The sequence below is a fragment of the Eubalaena glacialis genome, chromosome 13, assembly GCF_028564815.1.
Source record: "Eubalaena glacialis isolate mEubGla1 chromosome 13, mEubGla1.1.hap2.+ XY, whole genome shotgun sequence".
NCBI classification, from domain to species: Eukaryota; Metazoa; Chordata; class Mammalia; order Artiodactyla; family Balaenidae; genus Eubalaena; species Eubalaena glacialis.
Genome location: NC_083728.1, coordinates 55873232 through 55893884, shown reverse-complemented (window position 1 = coordinate 55893884; position 20653 = coordinate 55873232). Strand labels below are relative to the sequence as shown.

Genomic DNA, 20653 nt, shown 5'->3' with positions numbered 1-20653 from the left:
CATCATTGCGAGTCTTGTCTTGAGAAAACCTCTGTGGTCATGTTTCCATGGACCCACCTTTCCTAATCCTTGTCCTCTTAATGGTTTCAACAGGACAGATTGATTCACTTTGGAGCTGTAAGTACTGATGTATTAGGGTGCAGCGCTCATTGTTCATTGACGCACAGAGTCCCAAAATGAATATCCAAGAGCAGGGTTTCCCCTTGGACCTCGGAGCAAGTTTCACCGAAGATGCCCCCCGACCCCCAGTGCCTGGTGAGGAGGGTGAACTGGTGTCCACGGACCCCAGGCCCATCAGCCACAGCTTCTGCTCTGGGAAAGGTGCCGGGATTAAAGGTGAGACTTCAACAGCCACTCCGAGGCGCTCAGATCTGGACCTGGGGTACGAGCCTGAGGGCAGCGCTTCGCCCACCCCTCCGTACTTGAAGTGGGCTGAGTCACTGCACTCCCTACTGGACGATCAAGACGGGATAAACCTGTTTAGGACTTTCCTGAAGCAGGAGGACTGTGCCGATCTCCTGGACTTCTGGTTTGCCTGCAGCGGCTTCAGGAAACTGGAGCCCTGTGACTCGAATGAGGAGAAGAGGCTGAAGCTGGCCAGAGCTATCTACCGCAAGTACATTCTCGATAACAATGGCATTGTGTCCAGGCAGACCAAGCCAGCCACCAAGAGCTTCATAAAGGACTGCATCATGAAGCAGCAGATCGATCCCGCCATGTTCGACCAGGCCCAGACGGAAATCCAGTCTACCATGGAGGAGAACACCTACCCCTCGTTCCTCAAGTCCGATATTTATTTGGAGTACACGAGGACAGGCTCGGAGAGCCCAAAGCTCTGCAGTGACCAGAGCTCTGGGTCGGGGACAGGGAAGGGAGTACCTGGATACCTACCCACTTTGAACGAAGATGAGGAATGGAAATGTGACCAAGACGTAGACGAAGACGATGGCAGAGACCCTGCTCCCCCCGGCAGGATCACACAGAAGCTGCTCCTGGAAACCGCCGCCCCGAGGGCCTCCTCAAGTAGACGGTACAGCGAAGGCAGAGAGTTCAGGTGAGTCCGACCCGAGGCCTCCGTTTCTGTGCTCACCTCCAAGACCTGGAGAACTAGCAGGGAAAGGTCTTGTCCTTCAGCCCCAAAGTGGGTGGACTCCTGGAGCTGGGGCAGGTTGTGGTTTTAGTCTTTACTCATGGTGCCTTCACATTTGTCATTAGATGTTTTTAATGTTTGTATTTTGAGGGCACTTTTATCAAGAACAGCCTAAAATATATGGCTTTGTAAGTCATTAGGAACATTGGAATTCTTAGAAGTGATATGACGTTTAAACCTTACCCTTTTTTTAAAATTTTTTTATTTTTTAATAAATTTACTTATTTATTTATTTATTTTTGGCTGTGTTGGGTCTTCGTTGCTGCGCGTGGGCTTTCTCTAGTTGCGGCGAGTGGGGGGCTACTCTTTGTTGCGGTGCACTGGCTTCTCATTGCGGTGGGTTCTCTTGTTGCAGAGCACGGGCTCTAGGTGCGTGGGCTTCAGTAGTTGTGGCTCGCGGGCTCAGTAGTTGTGGTGCACGGGCTTAGTTGCTCCGCAGCATGTGGGATCTTCCCGGACCAGGGATAGAACCCGTGTCCCCTCCATTGGCAGGCAGACGCTCCACCACTGTGCCACCAGGGAAGTCCCTAAACCTTACCCTTTAGCAGTAAAATTTGTGTCCTCTTGCACAGAAGGTGGTTTACCTGGCAGATATAATCCTTTTGGCTTAATAAAGAGAAGAGTGGACATTTCAGTGCATCAGTACGTAGAGAATTCTGGATCATTGCTTTTTGTAACTGTCTTATAAGGTTCTTCCTAGAGGTCGGGGGGTGGTTTTGAGGAAGCTGATGTGCTTCAAGCTGTCCGAGCACTTTGGGAACTTCCAAAGTGGTTGTGGCTCCAGTACTGGACCTTTCTCCCGCCAAGAAAATGAGTTGTGCTGTTGTGTATGCAGTTCCCAGCATTCTGAAGTTGTGATCACAGTCTTTGCATGTGGGCACATATGCGGCTTTGGAGGCATGGAGTGGTGCTATCTGGAAGTTGTTACCACTTTGGAAACCTGTTTCTTCGTTCTCTTTTCTGTGGTTGCTGGAAGTTTATTTGGTCTCAAGTTGGAGCCTGTTGCCGATTTTAGTGGGCACTTCCGTTCTCACTCATTTCCCTGTAGCTGGTTCTGGATACTCCTGCCTGTGAAACTTTGAAAGCCTGGAAGTCCTGTGACCCTGCTGATTTAATCAAGAGTCTGCAAGCACATCCCCAGGTGCTGGGCCTCTCCCGTGGAGTTGGTAAAAGCGCAGATCACTTCTTCAGGCTTACTGTGGCAGAGAAATTGGTCGCTTGCTAATAAAACACAGGATTAAATATTTTTAAGGTTTAAATGTCCTTTAAGTGATGTGATTGAATATACACTGTTTAGGTAATTTTTGTGGGCCTTTTGCTCACTGTCTTTAAACCTTATTGATTTAGCAATCTTTTTAGGGCAGAATATACTATAAAATTATCTTGGTAAGTAAGGCTAGTAACTGACACAGCTTTTCAGACCTAACCTGAAAGTTGTCATATTTGATTAGAACAGTTTAAAAATGAGATTAAATTTGAGGCCTGGGCTGCAGGGAAAAACAAATTGAGCTCAAATCTGATTTCTAATTTTAGAAATTCCTGCGTGCCACCCTTCCCCCAACCAGCCAGTCTGCACACTTTTCAGTTCTCGGTCGGGGGTCGGTCATAGCAGCAACTTTGCTTTTTCTCTCTTTGGTTTGCTCTATTTGTAATAAATAACCTTTATTATCAAATTAATAGAGTATGTTGCTGTAAGGACTCTGGTACATGTTCGTTTTTAACTTGCCCTTCGTGGAGCTGCTGGTGGCCGTGGGAGTCTGGCGCTCACGAGTCCTGCCTGCTCTCGGACCCCGTCCTTCTGGGGGCTGCCTTTGCGGTTGTGCGGGTGGACAGTCCCCCGTGTCAGGGTCATTGTTCATCAGCACTAGCAGGATATGGAGTCCAGCACATTCTACTTGCTCTGCAAGGGTGTGCAGTTAGGATGCATTAGTGTGAAAGTCACAGAAAAGCCAGCCCACCCCGGCTTAAACACTGAACGGGATTGGTTGGCTCAGGTAAATGAAAAGTCCAGAGGCAGGCCCAGCTTCAGATGTGGTTTGATTCGGACTCCAGCCATTTTTCTTTCAAAGACTTGATTTCTTTTTTCAGAGAAGTTTTAGGTTACCAGCAAAATTAAGAGGCAGGTACAGAGGTTTCCCATATACCCCTCCCCCCCCGCACATGCACAGCCTCCCCCACTATCACCATCCCCCACCAGGGTGGTTGGTCATTTGTTACAGCTGATGAGCCTACACTAATCACCCACAGTCCATAGCTTACATTAGGGTTCCCTCTCGGTGGTGTACATTCTGTGGGTTTGGACAAATATATAATGACTTGTATCTATCACTCTAGTACCATACAGGGTAGTTTCCTCTGTGCTCTGCCTGTTTATCGTCTCCAGCCCCCAACCCCTGGCAACCACCGATCTTTTTACTGTCTCCACAGTTTTGCCTTTTCCAGTATGCCATGTAGCTGGAAGTATACAGTATGTAGCCTATTCATATTGGCTTCTTTCACTTAGTAATATGCTTTTAAGGTTTTTCAGTGTCTTTTCGTGGCTTGATAGCTCATTTCTTTTTAGCACTGAATAATATTCCATTGTCTGGATAGACCACAGTTTACTTATCCATTCACCTGCTGAAGGACATCCTCATGGTTCCAGTTTTTGGCAGCTATGACTAAAGCTGCGGTAAACACCTATGTGCAGGTTTTTGTGTGGACGTGAGTTTTCATTTCCTTTGGGTAAATATCAAGGAGCACAATTGCTGGATTGTATGCTGAGATCACGTTCGTTTTTGTAAGAAACTGTCCCTTTTCTGAATGCTTTTTTGCCTCTGCCTTCCTGCGGCCAGCTTTGCTCTCAGGTTGGCTCCCTTGTTTTGTAAACAGATGCCTCCCACTGAAGGAACATCCTGCAGTTTGCCCTGAGTGGCTGGGGGTGCTGTGTGCCAGTGTGTCCTGCCCACTCCAGCATAATCACTGTGCAAGGGCTGAGACTCTGCTCTTGGGCTTACACCAAATAGGGCCACCCCAGAAGAAAAGTGGGGTGCCCCACCCAGACAGCATCACCACTCTCCAGCAGGGGGAGTGGTCCTTCAGGGGAAGATTGGGGTTAATGGGGAAGGGAGGAGGAGAGTGGGTAGTGAATAGGCAGCTAGTGAATGCCCGCTGCCAGGAGGAGGAGCCGGGTGGGAACCTCAGCTCAGGGGATGTGTTTCCTGCAGCAGCAGGTGCTTCTCTCAGCATTGATTCTGCGTGGAGGAGTGTGTCAGCCGTGAGGCTGCTCCCACTGTGCTCGCTGGTGTCGCCCAGGCTCCCTGTTCCCTGGCAGGAGGCCTGAGCAGCAGTCCTCATTGGCTTCACGTGTGTGCACACGGCTGTTTTTCAGATCGCTGACTTGAGAGATGGTAAATGAGCCTTTTACGTGGGTCTTTGTCAAAACTGAGAAAACAGGGATGCCCCTGGCTTTTTTCTGCATTTATCCTAGTCACCTGGGATGACTAGGATAAAGAGCCCAGGGCTGAGGGGTCACAAAATCCCTTGCTGCTCTTCTGTTCTCTGTGTGGAAGACTTTCCCAGTCTTTATTGCCCTTTGTCAGTGGAACTTTTGAACATAACTTTGGTTAGTTCATATGCACCATTTAAATTTGGTGTGAATTGGCAGAGGGTCCTCTGATGATGTAGGTGTTTTGGCTGTTTATTTACTTAATGCTTTGGCCTGGGGGGCCAGGGTCTGTAAACCATTAACAGGCTCAGAAGCTTGGCCAGGGGCTGTGCTGGGCCTGGTTGGTCAGGCCTCAGTCAGGCCATCTTCAGCCCTTCAACCACCTGCGCTTAGCGATTGCCGCTGGTTTTCTTTTGTGTCTCTCTCTCTTTTTAAAAAAAATATTTATTTCTTTTTGGCTGCATCAGGTCTTAGTTGCAGCACATGGGAGTTTCGTTGCGGCTTGCGGGCTCTTTGTTGCGGCGCACGGGCTTCTCTCTAGTTGTGGCATGCAGGATCTTAGTTTCCCGACCAGGGATCGAACCCACGTCCCCTGCATTGGAAGGGGGATTCTCAACCACTGGACCACCAGGGAAGCCCCTCTCTCTCTTTTTTTAATTGAAGTGTAGTTGGCTTACAATGTTGTCTTAATTTCTGCTGTACAGCAAAGTGACTCAGTTATACATATATATGCATTCTTTTTTTAAATTTATTTATTTATTTATTTATTTATTTATTTATGGCTGCGTTGGGTCTTCGTTGCTGCGCACAGGCTTTCTCTAGTTGCGGCGAGCGAGGGCTACTCTTCGTTGAGGTGCGTGGGCTTTTCATTGCGGTGGCTTGTCTTTGTTGCGGAGCACGGGCTCTAGGCGCGTGGGTTCAGTAGTTGTGGCTTGCAGGCTCTACAGCACAGGCTCACTAGTTGTGGCGCACGGGCTTAGTTGCTCCATGGCATGTGGAATCTTCCCGGACCAGGGCTCGAATCTGTGTCCCCTGCCTTGGCAGGTGGATTCTTAACTACTGTGCCACCAGGGAAGTCCCAAAATATGCATTCTTTTTTATCTTCTTTTCCATTATGTTTTTTTAAAGACAATCCAATTTTTATTTTTATTTTTATTTTTAAAAAATATATTTATTTATTTATTTTTGGCTGCGTTGCGTCTTCGTTGCTGCGCACAGGGTTTCTCTAGTTGCGATGAGCGGGGGCTACTCTTTGTTGTGGTATGTGGGCTTCTCCTTGCGGTGGCTTCTCTTGCTGTGAACACAGGCTCTAGGCGCACGGGCTTCAGTAGTTGTGGCTTGCAGGCTCCAGAGTGCAGGCTCAGTAGTTGTGGCGCACGGGCTTAGTTGCTCTGCGGCATGTGGGATCTTCCCAGAACAAGGCTTGAACCCGTGTCTCCTGCGTTGGCAGGTGGATTCTTAACCACTGTGCCACCAGGGGAGTCCTATTTTTTATCACTTTAAATATTTATTTGTTTATTTATTTGGCTGCGCTGGGTCTTAGTTGCGGCATGCGGGCTCTTGGTTGCGGCATGTTTAGTTGCAGCATACGGGCTTTTAGTTGTGGCATGCATGTGGGATCTAGTTCCCTACCAGGGATCGAACCTGGGCCCCCTGTATTGGGCGCGTGGCATCTTAACCACTGGACCACCAGGGAAATCCCTCCATTATGGTTTATCTCAGGATATTGAATACAATTCCCTATGCTCTTCAGTAGAACCTTGTTTATATCGCTGCTGGGGTTTTTTTTTTTTAATACTTATTTATTTATTTAATTTATTTTTGGCTGTGTCGAGTCTTAGTTGAGGCATGCAGGATCTTTTGTTGTGGTGCGTGGGCTATTCATTGTGGTTCGTGGGCTTCTCTCTAGTTGTGGTGTGCGGATTTTCTCTTCTCTAGCTGTGGTGCGCAGACTCCAGGGCGCGTGAGCTCTGTAGTTTGCGGCACATGGGCTCTCTCGTAGAGGAGCGCAAGCTCAGTAGTTGTAGCGCACAGACTTAGTTGCCCCGTGGTGTGTGGGATCTTAGTTCCCTGACCAGGGATCAAACCCACGTCCCCTGCATTGGAAGGCAATTCTTTACCGCTGGACCACTAGGGAAGTCCCTCACTGCTGGTTTTAATGTCTAACAGCAGCATTTCTTCTTTCCATTTCTCTTCACTACCTTCCTCACTGAGAAGTTCCCCGAGGACAGGGTCCAACTGATATTTCCTTACGTCTTCCTGGTGCGCCAGCCAGTGAGGCACTCTTGGTCAGGGCTGGTCATCGTGGCCGTGGCCAGAGAGTGGAGCACGGATGGTGTTTGTAGCAGGAATAACTCAGCAACTTGTGGGTCCTTTGAAGGGTGGGTGACCAACCCTTCCTCTCCAGACTGAGGAACTGCCTGATTTGTTTGTTGCCTTATCGACTGTATTTCTGGTAAATGGCTTAAAAGAAATGTAAAAAGAGGAAGCACTCAAATGTGTATAGTTTCGTGTGGAAGGTGGAAAAGTGAGATTGATCTGGGGTTTCTGGTTGGCGTTCCAGTGCAGCGGGGTGGGGGTGGGGCGGTGACTCTGGCACCCGGCTGCCTAGGGGCTCCAGTCCAAAGGGTGGCGGTGGTCCAGGTGGGGGTCTCAAGACACTGGTCCCATTAATAGTGAGCTTGTTTGATTTGACCTTCAGCAAATACTCTTCACTGTTGAATTTTTAGGTCATTTGTGATGGAAGGTGACTCATTTGTAAAGTGTGGCTCTCCCTGTGGCCTTCCCTCTCTTTCTTCCTACTGCTGTGCTTTTAGTCACTCTTAAATGTAGGGCACGAAGCTAGAGAAGAGAGCATGGCCCTGCTGCCAGTCCCTTGTCACCTTCCAGGTATGTAACTTGTCCAACTGGATGAATTCCTTTAACTGAAAAGATGATCCCAAGGTTGGTCACTGGAGATGTTTTCAGACAGGCCCTAGTGTGCAGCTGTGGGGCTCTCAAGACAGTTGACAGGGAATTCCCTGGCGGTCCAGTGGTTAGGACTCCGCGCTCTCACTTCCTAGGGCCTGGATTCAATCCCTGGCCAGGGTACTAAGATCCCACAAGCCATGTGGCGCAACTGAAAAAACAAAAAGACAGGAGTTTACAAATCTTTCCATTCCCCTTGCTGGCTGAATGGGAGAACGTTAATCTCAGTGGTTTAACTTAAGGACCCCTCACTTGGTGACTTTTCTACAGGCTGTGTCTTCTGGGTCAGCCTTCTCCTCGTTGTGTGATGGTGGGGAAGTTGCTTCACCTCTCTGAGCTTTTCTGTAAAAATGGGGACGATGAAGTAAGGGCCTGCCCAATGAGGTTGTCAGGGAGGTTCCGTGAACTGATCCCTGGGGGTGCCCGCACACAGCAGGCTCAGTGCACACAGCAGGTGCTCAGGGATTTTCACATCCTCCTGTGGTTCTTCATCATCATCTGAACTTAGTGGTCTGCTAGATGTTGGTGAAATTTGTATCTGGGTTACAAATGATTTCAAAGTAGCGAATGACACTTTCCGATTTTTTTCTTTTTTTACTTATTTATTTTTGGCTGTCTTGGGTCTTCGTTTCTGTGCGAGGGCTTTCTCTAGTTGTGGCAAGCGGGGGCCACTCTTCATCGCGGTGCGCGGGCCTCTCACTATCGCGGCCTCTCTTGTTGCGGAGCACAGGCTCCAGACGCGCAGGCTCAGTAGTTGTGGCTCACGGGCCCAGTTGCTCCGCGGCATGTGGGATCTTCCCAGACCAGGGCTCGAACCCGTGTCCCCTGCATTGGCAGGCGGATTCTCAACCACTGCACCACCAGGGAAGCCCACATTCCGATTTTAATAATCATATTTCCTGAGAGTGAAGCATGTTAATTCCCCACCCCAAACCTGCTCTCGTGGCCATCCTTACCTCCAAAAGTGGCACCACCATCTACCAGGTCAACGTGGCCCACCTGATTCCCCATCCGAATGTGTGCTGAACTCTCTGCCTCTTGCTGTCTGCACTCCGGCCCCCACACCCTCCTCCTGGACCCGCAGAGCCTTCTGGGTGAGCCTCTGCCTCAGTCTTTTCTCCCCACAGTGCCCAAAGGGACCTTTCTAGATGCAGGTCTGACTACACTCTTCCTTCTTCCACGATGTGGGGACTTCCCACTGCCCCTGGACTGCACCCCAGGCTCCTGTGACACAGCGTGTTCACGGGAGACCCTGTCATGGTACCAGCACGCTGTGAGCATTTTACATGCCTATCAATGGGGGGAGGCTGGCTAATAAAAGTTTTTAAACTAGTTACAGGAGAGTCAAAAAATATTTTTTCTCTGTTTTAGTCATATAAAAGTCTGTAGCCTTTTTCTTTTAATATTTATTTGTTTGTTTGTTTATTTATTTATTTATTTATTTTTGGTTGCGTCAGGTCTTAGTTGCGGCATGTGGGATCTTTCGTTGCAGCGCGGGGGGGGGGGGCGCGCGGGCTTCTCTCTAGTTGTGGCGCATGGGCTCATTAGTTGCGGCGCATGGGCTTAGTTGCCCCACGGCATGTGGGATCTTAGTTCACCGACCAGGGATTGAACCCACGTCTCCTGTATTGGAAGGCGGATTCTTAACCACTGGACAACCAGGGAAGCCCCAAAAGTCTGTAGTCTTTGATGACAGGTTTCAACAAAGTCCGGGAAAGTTCAGTTAGCTGTCAGACTGAAGAATTTTAGAATAGAGAGGCCCCTTTGTCTGGGGCTCCACGTTGGTGGGTTTATGAAATGGAAGTGCCTACAGAGACTGCGGCCTGCTAGGCCCACGCCGCCCGTGGTTCTGCCGCCTGGCCGCTGGGTTGGGGAGGTTGGGCTGGCGGCTGGCCGCGTGTGTCCTCTGTGCGTCAGCTGCCGGGGGATCAGCCAGTTCGCAGGTTTGTGCACCAGTTAGCGTCACAGAGACTGGAATTTGATTCATACTCACTGGCTCTGTTAATCTCCTCTAGAATCCTGAATTCATTTACACCAGTTTACCCAGCAATCATTAGAAATAATGGAATTTGGCCAAGTAGTGGTTGTTCAGTTAGGAAAGGAAGGCAGTCTAGTAATTCTTTCTTCAATCCAGCTTGAGGCCGAGTACGTGTGTGTGTAAGAAAATCGTTGCTTTATTTTTCCCCCATGTCACATCAGTACAAATGCACGTTTTTGTGAGCCACTCAGGGTCCTCTCAGAGCTCATTAATTCCAAAAAGTGTTTGCTCTGAGGAAACAACTCAGTAAATCTCTTCAGTCCCTTCCTGGAACTCAGGCTGGCTATCTGATTTTGTGAAAATAAACGCAGTCTTCAAAGAGGCCGTGCACAGGGCCTTGTGCTTGCGTGTGAAGGGCTTCAGGCTCACCCCTCCTCACCCCTCCCCTGGGTGGATTACAGCCTCGGCCCACAAGACTTCTCGGAACTGGTGAAACTCTTTGTAGCAACTGGACTCAGCTCTTTTGTTTGGACCAAACTCCTCCAGATTTGATGGATAGAGGTGAGCCCTGCATTGTGTGGCTGGGTGGGCACCCTTCTCAGCCCCCCAGCAGCAGGAGGCTCCCATTCCCTGGCCCTCTGCTCATCCAGCCTTGTGCCCTTCGAATCTTTAACGTGCTTTTATCTGGTATTGACCCTCTCTGGATCACTGGCTCATTTTTAGTCTGTAGGGCTAGTGTCTTCTCTTGAACAAATATTTAAAAATAATCATAAAGAATGTTGCTTGTAATAGCCAGCAGTTAGAGTAACTTGAATGTCTAATAGGATTGATTGCGCAGGGATTTTTTTTCTGCATGGTTGGAGAACATAGGCTTTCTATTTTCTTCTTTTTGTTTTTCTACATTTTCCAAATTCCTATAAAACATAAACCTTTGTAATTCGGAAGTATGTTATTAAAATATATACAAAGATATATCACAAGAGGATGTGAATTATGTACAGTTTTTCAACAGCATATTTTTTCTTTTAAAAGGATGCATATAAATGTTTCCTTTTAGTATGATCTTAGGTCTTCTTAATGTTTGCACTGCTATACCAGTTTTGTTTTGTTTTGTGTTTTTTTGGCCGCATTGAGCATGGCATGCTGGATCTTAGTTCCCTGACCAGGGATCAAACCCGCGCCCCCTGCATTGGAAGCTCAGAGTCTTAACCACTGGACCACCAGGGAAGTCCCTATACCAGTATTTTAATTAATTTTAATTTTTATTAAAAAAATGGAGAGAAGGAAAAATTCAAATAATGCTAAAAGGCTGATAACTAAATTTAGCAGTCTCATGACCCCCTGGCCTTTCCAGGATGGCCGCTTCCAACTGTGTCTTACCCTAGTGTATTAGCTCAGGCTGCCAGGACAAAATATCATAGACTTGGGGGTTAAACAACAGACATTTATTTCTCACGGTTCTGGAGGCTGGAGGTCCCAGACCAAAGCGCCGGCAAGGTAGGTTTCATTCCATTCTTCTCATGGTTTGCTCACATGGCCTTTTCTCAGTGTGTCTGTGTGGAGAGAGAGACAGCTCCCCAGCATCTCTTCTGGTAAGGGTAATGATCCTGTCAGATCAGGGCCCCACTTTCGTGACTTCATTTAACCATGTGACTTCCTTAGAGGCCCCATCTCCAAATACAGCCACATGGGAGGGTAAGGGCCTCCACATCAGAATCTGGGGGATGTAGACTCTCAGTCCATCACACCCCCCTTTCTGAGTGATGTGCTCATACTGCTGTCCTTGGGGCATCTGCCCTGAGCCAGTCTCTGTGGATGCTCTCCTTTCCCCACCACCTGGCCTGATTATTAACACATTCTGGGTTTGGTTTATATCCATATTTGGTGTTTTCATTGCTGAGCCAAGTTGGGCCAAGCATTTTCTTTCTTGTGCCATTTTTGTGTGTGTGCATTTTAAAGTTATGGTTGTTTCATTTTTTCATTTGATTAGATATTTGATTTTCTGACATAAATCTTCCCTTATGCTGCATCGGCTTAAAAAGTGCCTGTCAAAATACTTCTCATTACTTTTCTCATTTTGGAGCCTGTATTATTTAGATGTTGGACCATTTGGAATGATCCTTTAAATTTTGTTTCTTTTTTTCCTATTTTCTGTTTCTTTTCTTTTTGTTGTGTTCTCAGCTCTTTCCACTAAATTTCTCCTGCTCTTGTTTTCTGAATATATACTCTAAAAAGACGAAATCATCCTTTTTTTTTTTTTTTTTTAATTGTTCATGGATCAGCATTTAAAAATCTTTCTGGTGTTGACCTAAAACAATATAACAGCCAGTTATTTTACCAGAAAATGGGTTTATTGCAAAGAATTGCAATTTGGGACATGCAGTCTATAGTGAAGCCACAGGCAAGTCCAGAGAACAAAGGAGAGGAACTTCTTTTATAGAGGAGAATGAGGAGTTGGGAGGGGCTGTTATAAACAAAGAGCCCATTGGAGGAAACTGGGAGTTCAGAGTACAGTGGCTTTTCATTGGCTGAGCTGTTGCCAGGCAAAGAGAAATTCTCTCTCCCTCCTGCTGGGTGGTTCTTCTTCATGTTGGAGATGCAAAGGTATGTCTCTTCCTGTTGCATCTGCAATTGATGATGGTAGGGTGTGAGGGCTCCCTTTCCTGGCCTCCCAACTCCATTTTATTTTATTTATTTTTATTTTTATTTATTTATTTTTTGGCCACGCTGCCCGGCCTGTGGGATCTTAGTTCCCCGACCAGGGATTGCACCCGGGCGCTTGGCAGTGAGAGCATGGAGTCCTAACCACTGGACTGCCAGGGAATTCCCCCATCTCCATTTTAAGTGAGGTGTCTGTGTATTAACTTTCACATTAGCATCATGCCCCTACGCACCCCTCAGTAGGGAGACACGGTGGGTTATGTCAAGAAGTCCTGCTTATGTGGGAGAAAGACTGCTCCTTTTTCCTATGGTTATAGAGCTGGGCCTAGTTTGCAAAACTTATTTTAAATACAAATGAGAATTCTTTGGGAAGAAGTCAGTGAAGGAAAAGGAGATGTGGAGCACTGCTGTTTAGGGAAGATCTAATGTGATGACCGTAAAATATGTAATTTGTGGGTGGTAACATTGTGGAAGGATTCTTTTTTTTTTTTTAAACTCATGTCAGTTTGGGAAGAGTTTATTTATTTATTTATTTATAATTTATTTATATTTAATTTATTTATTTTTGGCTGAGTTGGGTCTTTGTTGCTGCACGTGGGCTTTCTCTAGTTCCTGCGAGCGGGAGCTACTCTTTGTTGCGCTGTGTGGGCTTCTCATTGCGGTGGCTTCTCTTGTTGTGGAGCACGGGCTCTAGGCACATGGGCTTCAGTAGTTGTGGCTTGCGGGCTCTAGAGCGCAGGCTCAGTAGTTGCGGTGCACGGGCTTAGTTGCTCTGCGGCATGTGGGATCTTTCCAGACCAGGGCTCCAACCCGTGTCCCCTGGGTTGGCAGGCGGATTCTTAACCACTGTGCCACCAGGGAAGTCTGATTCTTTTTTAATGAGAATTCTCTTTGGGATGCCTTTAGTACCCTTGAGATTATTCAGTGGATAAAAATTATTTGCATACATATAACTTGTCAGGAGCACATTTGTTCTGTGTGTTAAGCTTGCCTGAATTAGGCATGGCTGAAGGGTTGGTGTCTTGGGGAAGATGTGGATGCTGTATCTCATTCTTGTGTAATTCTTGGATTTCTTACTGAATCTTCTTGAGGACTGTTTGTTCACCTGAGGACAGTTGATCCCTGTGCTGGCAATAGACTTGTGAAACTGAATAAAGGAAACCTCATTTAAAGTCTGGAGTCTGGAGGCCAGAAGGGGAGCTCTGATGCCCTACACTCCACCTCAGTTAGAGACCGCGCAGGAAGAGAGGTACCTTGCCTTCCCAGCAGGGAGGTATCTACTTTACTGCCCCTGCAGGAGGAAGGAAGAGTTCTTGCCCAGCGCCAAGCCCAGCCTGTTGGAACCTTTGCAGCTCAGCCAATAGGAATCCATCACCACCCTGAACTCTTGCTTTCCTCCAAGGGACTTTGGTTCAAAGCACCCCTCTCAGCTTCCTCCTTTTCTCTATAAAGTAACACTCCTCTCCTTTGTTTGCTGGACTTGCCTATAGTTTTTGCTATAGCATGGTCATCCTGAATTGCAATTCTCTGCTATTCCTGAATAAACCCGTTTTGCTGGTAAAATAACTGGATGTTCTTAGCAGACTATTATGATCGGTGTTTTGGAGTTTTGGAGAACAAAATGGGGGCTCAAGGACAGTGGTCCACATATGACCAAGAAAAGCTGTGTCTGAGCAGACAGGAAAAGATGACTCTGTGTGGCCCCAGTACAGCTGCCCCTTTAAAAGGAGAATTGACAGAAATACAGATTCATTCGTTCATTGAGTGTCCTCCATGTGCCACATACTCTTCTAGAAGCTGGAGATTCACTAGTGAACAAAGCAGACAAAAATCCCTCCGATTGTGCAGCTTACACTTTTAACAGGGAGAGAAACAAGATGAGAACGCAAGTAAAATACTGAGCATTTCAGATGGTGCAGTTTAAGTTGGGGCAGAGGGAGGGTTGCCATTTTCACAAGAGTGGCCAGAGAGGGTCTCATTCTGGAGGGTGACTTTTGAGCAAAGTCTGAAGAAGGTGAGAGCACGGTGAGAGACCGTGTACCTGGAGGAGGACGAGGGAAGAGCAAGTAGGAAAGGCAGCCTAGCTGGGGCAGAGTGGCCGAGGGGCGAGGGGTGGGAGGAGAGCGCAGAGAGGTGACTTGGCATTTCTGAGACTGCGGCTTCTGCTTTGGTCTCTCTCAAATTGTCAGTGTATTGATGGTATTTGGAGCCGTGAGCCTTGTTGTGACCCCCCCAGTGAGCGAACGTAGATAGAGACGAGAAGGCCTCTGGCGGCTTTCCACTGCCGAGGGTTACGGGAGACCTGGCAGTGAGGTTGGAGGAAACCAGCGGAGTATGGGGTCTTGGAGACCAAATGAAGAAAGTGCACCAAGGAAGACGGGTTGAGCAGCCGTCGGCGCTGCTGGTAGGTGATGTGAGATGGGGGCTGGTGTCCTTAACGTCTAGCAACCTGGAGATTGTTGGGGCCCCTGAGTTGTGCTGGTGGGAGATGGTAAAAGCACATTGAAATGGCTTTCAGATTGAGCTTTAAACAGCTCAGAGCCCTTTGAGAAGGACCATGTCTTAGTCTTATTTGTCCTTGGCTTAAGATACTGTCTTGCAGGTCTGCTGTTGATAAATATGTACTGAAAGAAATGACTCGAGCTCTTAGAAAACACCTGCAAGATGTGTGGAATCCACCCGCCCGCCTGTGCCCTTGAGTACAGCGTTCACATCCCCATCCTGAGACCCCTGACCTTTATCAAGGAAGCGGCTGCTTCCCTTGTGGTTCATGTCACAGCCAGGAGCTACCTCTGCATTGGTTTTACCCTTTTTGGCCTCCCACCTGTGATAAAGAAATCTAGTTTAAAAAAAAATCAGATCAAGTGAGAAATTCTGTCTGATTCCTTTTATTAAGGATTCAGAAACAAGCTATGGCTTATGTGTTTCAATATGCCACTACTGTTGAATGTCGAGGCTGAATTTATTGGTTGAAGTCTCCCACTATGAATGTGGATTTGTCTGTTGTTGTTTTTTCTGTCAAGCTTTGCTCTGTGTGTTTTGAGTCCATAGTTTACATGCATACACATTGAGTTGTTACTTGTTTCTGTGGATTGACCATTTTATTATTATAACATGTCTTTATATCTAATAATGCTTTTTGCTTAAAAATCTACTTTGTCCGATATTGGTATAGCTACCCCAACTTTCTTTTAAGAGTATTTGCATGATTTATGTGTTTTCCAATCTTTTATTTATTTATTGAGATATAGTTGACATACATTCTGTTAGTTTCAGGGGTACACCATAACTGTTCGATATTTGTATATAGTGTGAAATGGTCACCACACTAAGTCTAGTTAACATCTGTCACCATATGTAGTTACAAAAAAATTTTTTTTCTTGTGAAGAGACTTCAGTCTTTTATTTTCAAATGTTCTATATTCCTTTTTTTGGCCGCAGTGTGCGGCTTGTGGGATTTTAGTTCCCCGACCAGGGATTGAACTCAGGCCCTCGGCAGTGAGAGTGCAGGGCCCTAACCACTGGACTGCCACGGAATTCTGAAATTTTCTATATTCTTTTTTTTTCTTGATTTTTTTTTAATGTGGACCATTTTTAAAGTCTCTATTGAATTTGTTACAATATTGCTTCTGTTTTATGTTTTTTGGTTTTTTGGCCGTGAAGCATGTGGGATTCCAGCCCCCCGACCAGGGATTGAACCCGCACCCCCTGCATTGGAAGGCGAAGTCCCAACCACTGGACCGCCAGGGAAGTCCCAATTTTCTATATTATTATATTTAAGTTATTTTTCTTATAAGGTGGATATGGATAGTTTTTTAAAAATCTAGATGATCTGCTTTTTTTTTTTTAATTTTTATTTATTTATTGATTGATTTTTGGCTGCATTGGGTCTCCGTTGCTGTGCGCGGGCTTTCTCTAGTTGCGGCGAGCGGGGGCTACACTTCGTTGCGGTGCGTGGGCTTCTTATTGCTGTGGCTTCTCTTGTTTCGGAACATCGGCTCTAGGCACGCGGGCTTCAGTAGTTGCAGCATGTGGGCTCAGTAGTTGTGGCTCATGGGCTCTAGAGCGCAGGCTCAGTATTTGTGGAGCACGGGCTTAGTTGCTCCACGGCATGTGGGATCTTCCTGGACCAGGGATCGAACCCGTGTCCCCTGGGTTGGCAGGCGGATTCTTAACCACTGTGCCACCAGGGAAGTCCCCAGATGATCTATTCTTAATTGGCATATTTAGTTGATTTATATTTAATATATAATAATTACCAATATATTTGGACTTAAAGCTATCTTTTAGTATTTATGTTTTATTTTTTCCTCATTCTCCTTTCTCGTTTCTTTTGGATTAATTAAATGTTTTTTTTGTTATTCAAATGCCCCGCTCTGTTAGCTTGTTCTATATTTATGTACTACTATTTTTTTTAATTTTTAATTTATTTTTATTTTTGGATGCGTTGGGTCTTCCTTGCTGTGCATGGGCTTTCTCTAGTTGCGGTGAGCAGAGGCTACTCTTCATTGCGGTGCGCGGGCTTCTCATTGCGGTGCCTTCTCTTGTTGCGGGGCGCAGGCTCTAGGTGCGCAGGCTTCAGTAGTTGTGGCTCGCGGGCTCAGTAGTTGTGGCTTGCGGGCTCTAGAGCGCAGGCTCAGTAGTTGCGGTGCACGGGCTTAGTTGCTCTGCGGCATGTGGGATCTTTCCAGACCAGGGCTCCAACCCGTGTCCCCTGCATTGGCAGGTGGATTCTTAACTACAGTGCCACCAGGGAAGCCCCGTACTACTACTTTTTAAGTGGTCCCTCTAGAGATTACAGCATGCATCCCTGACCTATTCGAGTGTAAGTTGGTTCTTTTGTCACTTACCAGAAAATGTAAAGACTAAAGGTTAAACTAACACAAGTTATGTACTCCCCCATTGCTTTTTATGCAGTTGTTGTTTATTTTTTTTGTATGTGTATGTATGTATGTATGTATTTATTTATTTATTTGGCTGCGTCGGGTCTTGGTTGCGGCACGCGGGATCTTTGTTGAGGCGTGCAGGATCTTTCATTGCCGCGCGCGGGCTCAGTAGTTGTGGTGCGGGCTTAGTTGCCTGCGGCATGTGGGATCTTAGTCTTACAGCTGCACCGTCCAAGGTAATTTGTCATTTTTTGGTGCCACCGTTAAGATTTTCTTCTGTGTCTTTGGTAAAACTACTGAAGTTTTACTATCGTGTCTGTTTATCTGGCTTGGGGTTTGAAGTACTTTTTGAATCTCTGGCTTGATGATTTTCTTGAATTTTGGGAAGTTCTCAGTTATTAGCTCTTCAAATATTGCTTCTGCTGTATTCTCTCTTTCTCTTCTTCTGGGATTCCAGTTACTCATGTGTCAGACATTTCTTCTTTTTAAGTCTTTTCAGTAGTTTCTGTCCTTACCATGCTTCAGTATGTATATTTTCCAGGCCTATGTACCATTCACTAATTTCTCTTCAGTTGTGTGTAGTCTACTGTTAAGTCTGTCTGTGGAGTTCTTAACTTCATTTGTTATATTTTTCAGTTTTAGTGTTCATTTGATTTTTTTTTTTTTTAAATATTCAGTCCCCTGCTCAAACTCTCCAGCTTGTCTTTTAACTCTGTTTCTGTTGTCTGTTTTTCTCTTGTTCTTGAGTCAGTTGGTCCCGTCTCCTAGTATGCTGGGCAGTTTTTATTGAACAGCAGACATTGTATATGAAAAATTCAGAGATCGTTTGAAGTTCCTGATCGTAATTTTCTCCAATGAGGGCTTACTTTTGCTTCTGACTGGCCTTTAGTGTGGGGACCTGTCACTTTACTCCAGCCAGGAACCAATCTGATTTGAACACAAGACTTCAGTCTTTGGGCAGGCTGGTCTATTTCAGGTTCATCCCTTCTCCTAGGATATAGCCCATTGGGGTCCCGACTGAAGGCCTGGGGTCTCCACTAGGGCCCACATCTTTGGTGCACTTGGAACACCCACTTAAGAATTCTGGAAGTTTTCACATTCTCAGCTTGGAAGTCATTGCTTGCGAACCTCAAGGAGAAAAGTGGGACCGTATGTTTGACTTGCCTGTTTTCCTTTTTTCTCTCATGCTTTGGCCCCTTAAGAGATCTCATTTCCTTGGTAGCTATCTTGTGCCTTAAAACAGATGAAAACATTTCTGTTTTTTTTTTTTTTATAAAAAAGTATCAAATTTATTTCAATATCTAGTTTCGTTTTTAAGTTAAAGCTTTTAGACAATTTTTTTGTAATTTAAGATTCATTATCGGAGGTGAGGTAAATGTTAATAAGCTATTAATTACTGACAACAAATAAAATTATTAACCATGCGTTTATAGAAGACATGTTAAAGAGTAAAAAGTTCCAGTTACACTACTTAACTGAAGGAAATATCCTCCAGCCCTTTATTTCTAATTATAACATGTTCTCATTTTGACATAATTTACACCTTTTTCACCCAATTAATACTATGCTAAACAAAATTTTTCTAACTGTTAAGCCTTTCTTTACCATTTATGAAATATGACTTAACTGTTACTCTTTAAAAGTTCCTTAAAAGAAATTTGAAATTTTAATTTTCACCATGAACCTGTTTGATCATAAAAGTAAAGGACATCACTACCACATGAATTAAAAGAATGGAATAAAAAACAAAAGTGGTATTATATAATCAGCAAATTATTTGATAAGACATTTTAAGTATTTCATATTTCTACTTAGCACAAGTGAGAATTAACTGGTTCCACGGTACTACAAGGCTTGGCAGTTTTACTCGCTTTAAATCATAGTGTTACTCTACTCAAGTCATTGCTAAGAAAATGGCAGCGTTCATAAGTACAAAAATTGTTATATCCAGTAAGTGGTATTCTACGTAGTCAAGATAATAAGAGAATTCTTTATAAAATTAGATTTTAAAAAATGCAGAATGTCTGGTGATTAGCAGTATCTCAAAAGGTAAAATGAGAAAAATACAGAAAATAGAAGTACTCGTTGAATAACATTATTTTGCTTTGAGGATGCCAGAAATGATTCTATTCCAAGAAATAAGTAATAATGATAAAAGATGTGATTAATACACTGTATCTCTTTTAAGCCAAAGCACACTTTTCACCTCAGGACAATTCTGATTTTTACATTCTTAATCTCCTTTGTCCAGAACAAGACCCCATTTTAAGCCATTATTTGAATAGAGTCCATAATCTAAAGCCATTTTTCTCCACAGGATGTTTTCATTTTAGTACAAATGCTGCAAAAAGGCAAATGACTAAGTCAGTTATAAAGAATTTGTAGCATAATAAATGCCAATTTACAGTAACTGTCAACAGACTTCTACACCGAAGCCTGAAAGTTGCTACAGTACAGGTGAGAACTAACATGATTCTTCCATATGCTCAGACTTAGTTTACTAAATAATACTTTCATAAGATCTGAAAAGAAACCTTAATGGGTCCTTCCAAAGCTGCGTAATTTTCCAGACAATTTTCCTCTGGTTGCAGAGCCTGTTCATTCTTTCAATCCTTTTTTAGTCCTTTCGCTTTGCAGTAGTTTCTTGACGTTTTTGTTTCTTCTTTTGCTCCTTTTCCCTGGCCTCAATCATCTTGGCCAATTTCTAAGACAGTACAGCACTTGCTAGAAACAATGGAGTTAGGGCCAAAATAACTGTTGTAAGGAAGCCATACGGGTCCTTTGCAGCCCATTCCGCAGCATACTCAGCCCAAGCCTTTATGTCAAACATCTTTGTAGAGGCCTTATGCTTGAGTAGTGATCTCTAATTTTGTTCTGGGATTATTAGCCAATCACAATTTCAGATGACCCTTGGTTGGTTGTCTTCTTTAGCTCTACCATACACTTCTGAGAGAATGCTTAAATTCTATACACTTGGGCAGTTGGCGCGGTGGCTGCTCCCGCTGGGCACGGGGGCAAAACCACGGCAGTGGCTGCCACCAGTGTCCCCTACATCGCGCCCGGGACGGTGGGCTCGGACCCCCACTCCCAACTCTCTGTCTGTTTTTCGAATTGTCCTTGCAGATGGTGAGGTGTGCAGCAAGCAAGTCCACCTTGCACACCAAAATCCAAGGCTCAATTTATTTTATATATCAGCTGTTTACTTAGAGCTTGATTTAGATGAACGCTTATATTAGGTAGTTCTGTTGTGTGGCTTTAAAAGTCAGAAAAGTCTGTGAAGAGACGAGTCCTGATAGGCATCCCTGTTTCTTTGGGCCTGCCTTAATCTGCCTCTGGGCAGAGAGGCTGTCCTGCCTTGCGGAAATCAGTGGAAATCAGAGTAAATGCTCCATGGGTTATACAACTCAAATGTTCTTCAAGGTCCAGACACCCACGCCATTCACCCTCTCAATACTGTCTAAAGGTAAATAATCTGAATAATTGTGTGTCCTTCCAAAGCGTCTTTATAAACATATAGAAATTAATGTGAACATATTCTTATATTTTTAATGCTTAATACATTTTAAAGTAGGAATTTTCTTTTG

General features: G+C 45.3%; 1 protein-coding gene across 2 annotated transcripts in view; it reads left to right on the top strand.

Annotated features, from left to right (window-relative positions):
- Window positions 1-20653, top strand: part of AXIN1 (axin 1) — a 57990-nt gene that overhangs the window by 3865 nt on the left and 33472 nt on the right. For both annotated transcript variants that reach the window (XM_061208048.1, XM_061208047.1), the window contains exon 2: window positions 94-1054. In XM_061208048.1, the coding sequence (XP_061064031.1) occupies window positions 177-1054 (878 nt within the window). In that variant the 5' untranslated portion in view covers window positions 94-176. The remainder of the gene's footprint in view (window positions 1-93; window positions 1055-20653) is intronic.